Source organism: Chelmon rostratus, chromosome 21 (genome assembly GCF_017976325.1).
Source record: "Chelmon rostratus isolate fCheRos1 chromosome 21, fCheRos1.pri, whole genome shotgun sequence".
In the NCBI taxonomy this organism is placed as follows: Eukaryota; Metazoa; Chordata; class Actinopteri; order Chaetodontiformes; family Chaetodontidae; genus Chelmon; species Chelmon rostratus.
The window spans coordinates 7,095,648-7,107,434 of NC_055678.1; the positions used below are offsets into that span (position 1 = coordinate 7,095,648).

Here is an 11,787-nt window from a genome sequence, read left to right on the forward strand (position 1 = left end):
TGGTGGGTGGCTAAAGGGAGGTGCGATGCTTACAGCGGTGCTGGGTGGGGTGTGAGGTCAGGTCGATGACAAACGGCGGCCACGCAGCGAGGCCGCTCTGCCTTTTTTTGTCAAATGCGTTTGTGTCATTTCCAAAGCTGCAAAGTATCTTTGGCATAAAAAAGAAAAAAAAGAAGAGTCCTGAGTGCGCTATTGATTAAGAATGCAGATTTGCTCTGTGAATGCACTGAAGCAAATCTGACGACACACACAACTAAGCAGGGGGAAATGAAAGCAATTGCAGTACTGGCCATAACAAGGTAGCTGAGTTCATTAAGCAGCTGCTTCGTTTTTGTAATGACCATCATTACTGCGCCCTGTATATTGGCACTTGTATTGACCAAAGGCTTGTTTGACAGTATTAAGGGAGGGCGTTCTTGTAGACCTGAGATATGAAATCATTTGCGAAACAGCATTTTTTCTTTGCCTCTTTCACATAAAAGTTTATTTTTATATCAGGCTGTTTATTGTCGCAGTTCTTCATATTTATAAAGCGCTACTGACAGGACACTATTTCCTCCTTCATAATGCATGAGAACGCTGACGCAAAAGCACATACTATACACGCTCACACATACACAAACAGAGCATCTTAACAGGCTGCGGGATTTTCAGATTAATGGCAGGTGATAGACCGTGCACACTTCATTTCAGCACCCTATGTACGCTACCTGTGACGGCCGTCTAGAATCAATGCAATCCATTAACACAGGCAGCCAGATACTAGCCATGTAACAATCACTGATTTCCAGCCTCTTAGCCTAGTGCCAGTGAAAGTCTCTCAACGTGAGCCAACAACCACATCCATAATGGATCTATATGGTTATTGTGTTTTGCCAGACACACCAACTGCGCACATCAGGGCTTTAACACTCACTTTAACCTGTGAGTTTCAGGAATTTGGCTTCAAATCTCCTGACTCTCAAGCTTGATGGTCTGAATGCAGCTCAGAACAGCTGTTCTCGAGCTCTCAGCTCCAGCTTCACCAAACTGACTGCACTTCTTGGGAGGGGGCTTAACGCTGAGCTCTGGAGGTACATACTAGAGTTGGCATTATCATTGGCAGCCATAAAGAATCAATATCAGACATAATCGGTATGCATGTCTTGCACTATTTGTGAAGGCTGCTGGTCCATACACACCAACTGAAGGCAGCCATGAAGTTGTGAATGAAAAATAGATGTTCACACTGTAGGACCTGGTGTTTGGAATTGGAGGTATAAATTTGGAGATGTGTAGTCACAAAAGTAACTGCATGTGCATGTGCGTATTTAAGTGTATGTCTAAGCATGTAAAGGATGAGATGTATATGATGGGTCAGCATGGTTCTGGGCCTTACCTTCGCTGCAGTCGTTGCCTTGGTAACCGGTGTCGGAGCAGTCGCAGACGGCCTGGTCGTTGACCACGCTGCACACTCCACCGTTCTGGCACTGGTGATCCGGCCCACAGCCTGCTGTTACTGTGACGCCCTCCGAGCTGTCCACCGTCACCAGCGTGCCGTTGATGCTCACCGCCGTGATCCAGCCACGGAAGGCGGGGTGTTCCCGCACAGAAGGAGACGTGAGGCGCAGGGGCGAGGAGTGCAGTTCGGGCGTCACCCCGCCCATGTAGGTGTGGCTGAACACTGTCATGTCTCTTCTCTTGCTCTTCACTTCCGCCCATCCCTCCAGTCGCCCGTCCACCTCCAACGAGGTGTTCCTCCAGTCCCGCTTGACACGCACTGCATGCCAGCGCCCGTCACTCACCGCCACGCCTGACTGCAGCTCGGCCGGCTCAGCACAGAAGATGGAGAAGCGCAGGCGGAGGTGGCCGTGGAGAAGCAGCAGCTCCAGGAAGTCGCAGAAGCCCTCGTCGTCCAGGTAGAGCAGCAGGCCCTCCTGACTGTGAGTCCGCAGGCTGAAGCTCAGCACACTCTCGCAGCAGGCGTTCCACACCGGGAACCGCCCCCACTGGCTGGACACGCCTCCAAACTCCAGGACCTCCCCTTGGGCCTGGCCCCCCACGCTGCACAGGCACAGCCCCAGGAAGAGCAGGGGGGCTGCCGCCCAAACACACACCGCCATCACACTCATACACACACTCGCTCTCACACTCACACAGGAGGAGATGGAGGCTAGAGCTGGGGTGTTCCCTCTAGCCTACAGCTCATGGTGACAACTGTAGGGCACTTCGTAGAACACCTTCTATGCGTCTCAGGTGCACCCTGCTCTCTTGGTAGTACTCTTAACAAGGGGAGGCTCCTACACGATACAGCTCCAGCGGGGGTGGCGGTCAAGTCGTAGCTCCTGTCGTCCTCCCAGCGCCGCGGTGGAATCTTCTTTTCCCTCGGCCCGGTGTTTGCGTCTTCTCTGAGGCGTTCAGTGTCTTCTCTCCATTCAGTCTTTCATTCGTCACTTCTGACATATGAGATTCCAGGTGTGTGTGTTTGTGTGTGCATCTGTGTGAGTGTTAGATACGTGGCAAATAGGATGTGAACTCCATCTTTGTGCCCTAGATAGGGCCTTATCCCCCATGAAGGCAACTCCCCACGGAGTACGAGTGTGTGTGTGGCTGTGTGGCTCACACATTGGTAATGGAGAGAAATGACGCCGTCATAGCAGAATTTTCTCCCCCTCTTGCCTGTCTTACTAGGGCAAGACTTAAAGTGTGTGTGGGCAAATATGTGTGTGTGTGTGTGTGTGTATGTGTATGTGTGTGTGAGTGTGTGAGTGAGGTATATGTGTGTCTCACTGCCACGTCATCACTCTCTCCAGCGACCTACAGAGAGAACAGAGACGGCACAATCAACCAGGGTCACACACACTCAACACACACACATAAACACACAGGAACTCTCTCTCACACACGCACACACACACACAGCATACACAAACCCAGCCTGCTATTATTCTCAAATTACTCTCTCTCATGCATTTTGAACAGACACACACACACACACACAGACATCACATTCTCACACACACACACATAACAGGCCCAAATCAAGAGTGTGTATGAACACACTGATCATACACAGTAAAGCATAAATTTTCACTTTCACACAGCAGCACGCGCAGCAGTGACTTAAGCTAAACGCATACTGTGTAGGCACGCGCGCGCGCACACACACATGCATGCATACACAAACAGCACCTCCTCAGCAGAGCTCTCATCATGCCGCAGGAGATTTTTATAAGGTGGCATACCTGCGACCGCCTGAACGTCACCAAGCATATTTTTTAATCACTTCTGAGACTTGACAGTATTTTTTTTTATGTGTGCGCGAGATACTTCAACCTACCACCTTTGTTCTTTAGTTCATTTTTGTTTTTTTTTTTCTCTTTTGCAAAGGAATTAATAACGATTAGCTTTGGGCACCTCGCGCCACCGTCAAGGATTCTGCTAGCTCCATCACAAAGAGCCGGAGCAGCACCGCGCGCTGCGGCGTATGACTCAAACCGCCTCGCTTTATCGAATTAACGGCCGAGCTCATTTCTAACGACTGAACACATTCGCACAACGCGCAATATTGGCTGCGAGTGCACACGCACAGCGGGCTGCGCGTCCTCCCCGCATCTCGATTCTTTGAGAGGGCGAAAAGCGGCAACATCACAGTTATTGATAGACGGTGTGAATGAATGCGGTTGAAATATCGATTCTCGATTTGCGGCCATACCGCCTCTCCATTTTTTTCTCCTACGCGCCCGCCACTTGGCTACACCGGGGGTTCAGTCTCATCACCTGCGCCGTGGCACTTAACTACAGCTTGGCTAACCGGTAACGCGTTAATTACTTTTTTTTTTTTACACGCTTACTGTTTTAATTTATCATCACAACCTGTAAAGGTGATGGGACAGTATCGAACATGTAGATATATAAAAAACAACAACCCAACAGCGGTTTTTCCTCAATGCAGGCAAATAAAGGCTTGAAAACCGACCTACCTCGCGCACATCCTGTGGTTCCGTGGCAACAGTGCGGCGCGCGACTCATTGATTTCCCTTCCCATTTGAGGAGAATCTCAAAGCCGCGAGAGAGGAGAGAGCACCCGCGCGCCTGGTGGTAGATAGAGCCGGTCTACCGGACAGGGACAAAATTATCACACGCTCGCCTCCAGGCGACAAGGTGCTATTGGTCTCCCCCTCGCGCGCGCGCTCTCTCTCTCGCTCTCCTTCCCTCTCTCTCGCGCTCGCACTCTCTCTCTCTCGGTCTGATTCAGTGTCTCTCTCTCTCTTCTCTCTCTCCGCTCTCTTGAGGAGGAAAAGGTGCAGTCTGATGCTCTCCGCGAGACTCGGCAGAGGGAGCGTCACGTGGTCGCGAGAGAGAGAGAGAGAGAGGGAAAGAGTATGTATGAATGTGTGTGCGTGAGAGAGAGAGAGAGGATGGGCGGGGCCGCGCGCTGCTGCAGCACCTTGGACAGCGCGCACTCACCGCCCGCACGAAACAGAAACGCAATTACCGGAGGCAGAAAATAAGGCGAGAACCGGGCGAGATCCGAGTGATTAAATCCGTGAGTGGCAGTGACGATGGCCTTTACCTCTCTCGTGCAACGGGAGCGAGTAAGGAAGACAGCGAGTCATTGAAGTGTGTGTGTGTGTGTGGCGGGGAGGGTTAGGGTTACACTCACAACACACACTTAATTCATCTGAACAGACACAAACACGATTCTGGATGGACAAATACACTTTGTAGTCAAGAGTATATGGACACTGTACTTGTGTAGCTGATGCTCCTCCTGGTTTTGGCAAGGCCCCCTTGTTCAAATTAAGGAAAATCTATTTTACAACATGAAATGACATTTTGGACAACAATGTGCCCTTTCCTGTTTCTGTGCCCCTCAGGTCCCAACAAAATGGTTTTTCCCAGTTTGGTGTGGAGGACTGTAACTTGCCTCCACACCTTTGGGATGAACTGGAACGCCAGCTGAGAGCCTTAGATTTTACACCAGCACCCAACCTCACAAACGCTGTCGTGGTCCCTGCAGCCAGGTTTCAAAATCCCCCTAGAAGAGTGTAGAATAGCATATGATAGTAGATTAATGCACATGGTTTTGAGATGAGACAATTACACATGGGTGGAATGTTCAAGTGTCTGCATACTTTCGGCCACATAGTGAAGGAGATCCCGCTGAGGCTTACTCATGTTTGGTGTGTGTGTGTGTGTGCTGTGCAGTACAGCATGTGTGGTCAGGTATGCAGGTGCATCTGCTTTATTTGATTCTTGTGAGGTACATGTTGCTTCATGCAGCAGGACAAAGACATATGGGTGTAATGTGCAGGTGCCCACATGCTTTTGGGCATGCAGTGTATTTGCATTCACGCTGCATGTACAGGTATTCTCCAATATGCAAGATCACACATACAGATCCACACAAAACAGGGTTTGTTTTTTTTTTCCCAGGGACTCCAGCTGTGTTGACCCAGCTCAGAGGTGCTCTCCCTGGACTCCCTGGGCCAGCTGCTGCTCTTTTTCTTTCTCCCTCCATCCTTTGATCTGTATATGTCTGTCTCTCACTAGCCAGCACATCTGCTTTACTCCTTTTTCGCTGCTTTAACACTCACCTTCATCAAGTGCTGAAGCTGAAAGAGGAGGAGGAGGAGGAGTAGTAGAGCTATAAAATTGGCAACCGAAGGCTGTAGCCCTCTGTAAGAAGAACGACCCTGACCTGATCCGAGATGCCGATTCAAGATGCACTCAACAGAAACAATGAATGGAGCATTCAGCACTCAACAGCCGTCAACTGCTTACACATACATCATTCCTTTTTTTGTGCAGCGGTTGTCATCTTTATCTGTGTCTGCTTGCAGTGGAATGTACAGTTTGCGCTAGCTGATTTGTGCTATGAGATACATTTCCTCCAGCGAGGCAGGCGACTGGCAGAGAGGCAGCTTTAATGGTTGAGCCACAGAATATCATATGACCACATGGCTGGAACATGCAGGCTCAAATTGATTCGAGCGACGGATTTTGAAGCAAAAGGGGCTGACCACAGAGAGCAGCGGTGGGATGAAGAGGGGCGGTCTGAACATGCAGTTGTGCACATGTTTTTGAGAGTGTTAGGGAGGATAGAACGAGACTGGGGAAGGGAGGAGGAGGAGTTACTATGGAAACTATCTCAGCATCAGCACCTGGTTTCCCATCGGACTGACCACCACTCCTCAAACCCCCTTAAACTCTCCTCCTCCTCCTCCTCCTCCCCTTCCTCTCTCTCCCCATCCCCGGGCCAGGCTGACCTTTTTGGACCAAATGGCATTATCAAATAATACGTTCTTCCATCTCTTCCTTGCGCATTGATAAGCGCCATAGAAAATTTAACTAGGAACACGTTTTCTGACAAGAAGACCATGTAGAAATAAAAAAAAAATCACATGCAGGGATTAATTACTGCTCTGACATAATTAAAGTTGACGTGAAATGAAGTAATGATGAAATAATTCAAACTGAATACAGTGAGATGTTCATTCTAAAGTAAAAAAAATAAGATTATCAGGCAAGTGTTGTTTCCTTGAAATGAATGAAAAATATGCCAGTGCAGACACACTATTTCTCAATAGAAGTCATCTCACTTCAAGGATTTTCAAGAATTGTCAGCATCTTGAAAGAGGACCAACTGAAGCACGTTGCAGCGATAAATGCATGAAAATGACACTTGATTGCAGACATTTTTCAAACAAACTGATGGTTGTTTGTTTTTTTAAATCACACAGGCATTTTCTAAAAAATTGTCTCGATGTGTCAATAATAGGAGGTGATTGTGTGTGAAGTATATTCACATTTGAATAATAAAATCCATTCAGAGGCAGAAATTAAAACTCAGTGACATACATCCTTTGTGGCTTTTGTGGGAGCATTGCTTTTGCCTGACGACATCATAAAAGAGGATATAATTATCCGAAATAATTCTGTAAGACTGAGCAGTGAACTTCAGGTAACTTGTTTTTTAATTGGGTTTCGGAATGAAACTTCTTTGTAGCCGATTAAGATAAAAATGAGCAAACTGGTCAGGCATGAGGGAGGCCCCATTCAGCATGCCGCAGAGCAGGTTATCTGTTTCTACAAGAGCCATCAAGGCGTGATATGATGCATCATCAGTCTGTAAGAGGCACAGGGAAATGCATTATACCATGAGCATTTTAAATTGCTGCGACTCTATCAGCTAACATTAACCGTGACAGATATGGGCCGGCTCTGATTGCATTAGTCTTTATTGAATGATGAGGCGGAGGAGCTCCATTCTGTGCATTCCTCCAACCACATTTGCTCTTCCTCTGCCTCTTCTCACTTCCCCTCTCCCTTCCTCTCTCTGACAGGCTGACAGCAGGCAGTGACCCCTGACTCTTTGCCTACTCAGCACAGAGAAGGTCACTGTATATGTGTGTGCCTGGGTGTGTATACATATTGTCTTTATATATGTGTGCGTGTGTGCAGGAGCGCTTGTGCACGGGTAATATGTGTCTGAACTGCCAGCAAGAGAGAAAATACAGCCAAAAATAAAAACTCATCCGTCAGCATCCAGTGGGTATGTGTGTGTTTGTGCTTGTGCGTCCATATTTTGTGCTTGCATTTATGTCAGTTTGTGCTACAGTGTTCAGAGCCGAGGTTGAGACGGGCGAGGTTTACCTAGTTTGTGCTGTGAATGGTGACAAACGGCACGGGGGGGGGGGGCGAGGAAGGGAGGAGTTGAGGTGCGTCATGTGGAGAAATCTCAGGTTTTTTTAATGCTGGTGTGATATAAACAGTGGGATTAAATGTATGTAGCAGACTTACTGTGTCATTTAAAACTCCATACTTACACAGAGGTAAGAGAATATGATTATGAGGGTATCATTGTATAAGTCAGACACTCCTGCTGTCATTCATGCAGAGAGGGTGGTCTTCGTCTAAGTACAAATGTGTGTGTGTGTATCTGTGCGTGTGCATAAGTGAGTTAGTGTGTGTTTGCGTGAGTGTGTTTGACAGGCAACCACCCTTTTCTAAATGAGATTAAATGGGAGGTTTGTCTCTAATCGTGTTGTAATGAGTTTCTGTGTAGCTCATACATTTACTAATTCTACTTGCCAATAGTGCAAACAGCCACGTGCGCATGTGTGTGTATGCGTGTGTGTGTATGTGTGTGTGAGGGACGAGAGGTCACCTCCCTGCAATCTTGCTCTCATTTATAACAATAGCGCTGACCTGTCCTCATCAAAGGATTGCAATTTCTAAACACAAATAACATTAGCTCATGTGCACAAACATGCACACATGGACGCCCACACACGTGCATAGGCGCACACGCTCGCGCGCTCACGCGACAGCCAACGCACAGTCCATCTGTGTATGGATCTGTGTGTCATTAGAACTCTCAACAGGCATTAGCATTGATCATCTGACCAGCTGATGGAGAGTGACCGACAAGAACCAAACAAAGCCCGTCTGATTGCGTGTGCATGTGTTTGCGCAGAAGTGAGGTGGAATGAGAGGAAGGGAGATGTGTGTGTGTGTGTGTGTGTGTGTGTGTGTGTGTGTGAGGGGGCTTGCCTACATGTGTGGCCAAATGGAAAAAAATCTCAAGATCCATAGTTCATTAGCCCTCGCACCACTGATTTACGTTAGTGTGTGTGTGTGTGTGTACATGTGCAGAGCTTCGTGTGTGTCTGCGCACATCAGACTGACCATAAATCTTTACCTTCAAGCTGCTACTAGTTGTCATGGCGATGCAGCCACTCTTAGCCTGCGGCACTCCATGCCCTACAGTAAAGGGTCAAGGGTCACAGCAGCTTTGTGCAGTGAAACAGGCTTTAAGAGCGGATAATGAACAGGGAAACCTGTAACAAGGAACACGTCGACCCCTCTCACCTTCAACCTTTCACCTCCTGACCTCTAAAATGTCGTGATAGCTGCACGGCACACACAGAGAGCACTCCAGCGCCCTACTGCCTAAAGCTACATGGACCTCACAGAGCGGAGGAAGGAATCAAATAAAGTGGATACACCTGCATACCTGAAGACAGAGGGTGCACACACACAAATCCCGCATACCCATATATGATAACACAGTATGTTTACACGTATGCACATTTTCCACTTTAATTGCAAATATGACAAAATTCATATAAATATAAAATAGTGTATTCTATTTGCATATTCTGATTAGGATATGCCAATATTGTTCATGTCTTAGGAGCATTCTTTGGACATTCAGAACATGTGTAACCTCATATTTCAGCTCAGAAGGAGAAACCCACCCACTTTTAAACATTATGAAAGACTTGGACATCAACAGGTTCTGGGAGATGCGTAAGTATCGCAATGCTGACCTTTACAAGAAGGTGATTGAGCGAATGAAAGAGGAAGGCTGTGTTACTGTACGCTAATCAGAGTATGCACGCAAATTATAATATTAGTAGAACATTCATTTTCATCAGCCATGAAACCAGCTTTGTAAGAACATTGTCTCTCAGTGCAAAATCCAGCATATTTTGTGCATGTAAACATATTAATTTTGACACGTCACAAGCACAGGTGTGATAATGCACTAAAAGGAATGGCCGGACCCCATTTAACTGCTGCAGTTTCAGGGTCCTGGTGTAATGCATGCTGGCTCACTGTCTTACACCTAAACACCTAAATGCAGCCATCATTAATGTTATTAGTAACACCTGTGCAAAGTCAAAATGTCTGCTGTGGAAAAGGCCCGTTGTTGAACATCTCATTCTAAAACCATGGGCAATAATCTGCTGCTATGACAGCCTCCACTCTTCTGTGAATGCTTTTCACAAGATTTTGGAAGCTGGCTGCAGAGATTCTTTCCCACTCAGCCACAAGAACATAAAGGATGTTAAATACGGATGTTGGGTGTTAAGGTGTAGCTTGCAGCATAGGTGATGTGCATGCCACTTTTTCGACAGCAAACTTGGAAAACCACTTCTTGTTTTGTGCTTTGTCATGTTGAAACAGGTCAGGCCTTCCTCAAACTGATGCCGCGTAGTTGGACACATTGTCTGAATCGTCATTGTATGCTGTAGCATGAACGCAGCAATATTTAAGAAGTGGCCACCTGTTGACGATTATGCCAAACAAATAGGAGGCAGCATGCTAACTGCTGCTCGCTATGTTTTTTGCTGCAGCTACTAGCTGCCGTTAGCTTGTTGGCTCAGTTAGCTGTGCAGCTGGTGGCTCTATTAGCTGACTGGAGTCTGTCTTGACCAAGAACTCGTAGCACCGAAACTGTGCTCAGCAGACTTCCAGTGAACATGCTCAGACTGGGACCAAACACGGCCTCCGAGACCAAAGGAGGCCAGTTTGACGATGGGGAAAACAGTACAGAGGTGATTTACAGAGGATATGACCAGGACCCTGACCCCGGGGACATCGATCAGCAGCAGCATGAAAAAGCAGTGTGAAGAGCACCGATTTTCACATCTTACTCCAATTTAAGGGTTTATTTTAATCAATCCAGAACTGGTGATGGTTGGAACAGCCGTGAGTTTTATTTTGTTTCTGTCAAGTGTGTTTTTATGACGATGTTTAGCTTGTCGTAGTTCCATAAAAGAGAGAAACTTGAATCCAGAGGGTGTTACATTTTTCTGTTTAATAAGAAAATAGATGTGAGAATATTTTGTTAATTAAACTAATTAGACTACAAAATCTAGGACAGCTTGGGAAATGTAGCTAGCTAGCTAGCACGCTAACTTCAGTAGATCTCTTATGCTATTCTGTTTTAAACTAAAGTCTTTACATTTATATCACACACTGCACTTCAAAGATTCGCCTTTATGACAAACAGCCCCAGACGAGAACCATGCAAAATAAGGTTTGTATTGATTATGCACACAAAGCGCCCCATCTGTGTGCAGGAGCATGGAGGTGCAAGTATGTGCACTCCGGTCAGGGTGGAGAGGGGTAGCGTGAATTAGGAAGTGCAAGCAGGGAGAGGAGGGTTACTATGACAACGGGGGAGAATGTTCCAGGTGACAGTGAGATCGTTGAGATGCTAATTGTCCATTTTCAATCCTCCATAAAGTTTAACAGCCACTCTGCCTCCACATGTTATTCTAACTCAGTCACAGAGTATACCTCTGGGATATACAGCTATTCCTCTGTTCCTCCCTCCCTCTTTTTTTTCATTTATGATGACACCCCATCCTCCCTTCACACCCCTTCATCTCCTCCTCCTTCCCCCTTCCATCCCTGGCAGAGAGAGGGAGACTGTGTAAATATCATAGACGATCTGGAGCATATGTGCACATCTCTCTGGAGGCCAACCAACACCTGATCGTCAGACTCTCTTTCCATCCATCTCCTCTTTCGCTCTCATTTCATTCGCCTCGTCCTTGCTCTCCACCCCTCTCCTTCTCTACGCCCGTCTCCTCATTTCCCCCTGTCCAAATTCATCTCCCTCCAAGTTCCTTCTCCATTTTTCCCCCTTCCTCCCCCCTTGTTCCCCGCTGTTTATCTCTACCGCCGCTCCCTCCCAATGCAGTGCGTTTAACCACTTTGTTCCCCTTTAAGATAAAGATAATTAAATCAGCAGCTAAATGAGAGCGAGTGTGCTGCTGGCGTCACCACGGTAGTGCTTTGATGTTCTATTTCAGCCCGATAGTATCAACATAAACTCATCAGTCCCAAACTACTGTTGCACACACAATCACACATACTGTATATGCACAATTCATGCATTCACACCCCACGTTCCTCCTACTACCTCCTTCCTCCTCACGCCACTCTTACAGTACGCACAAAGACACATTCGACACGCTAAGCTCTACTGTCTTAGGTCTTATTTCC

The 11,787-nt window shown here is 47.2% G+C and overlaps 1 protein-coding gene across 3 annotated transcripts in view; it reads right to left on the bottom strand.

The window, feature by feature from the left end:
- Positions 1–2,111, bottom strand: part of nrxn1a (neurexin 1a) — a 53,665-nt gene extending 51,554 nt beyond the window's left edge. For 2 of the 3 annotated variants that reach the window (XM_041962033.1, XM_041962032.1), the window contains exon 1: positions 1,379–2,111. In XM_041962033.1, coding sequence (XP_041817967.1) covers positions 1,379–2,111 — 733 coding nt within the window. The remainder of the gene's footprint in view (positions 1–1,378) is intronic. The other variant, XM_041962034.1, reaches the window with a different exon arrangement.
- Between the last annotated feature and the right edge of the window lie 9,676 nt (positions 2,112–11,787).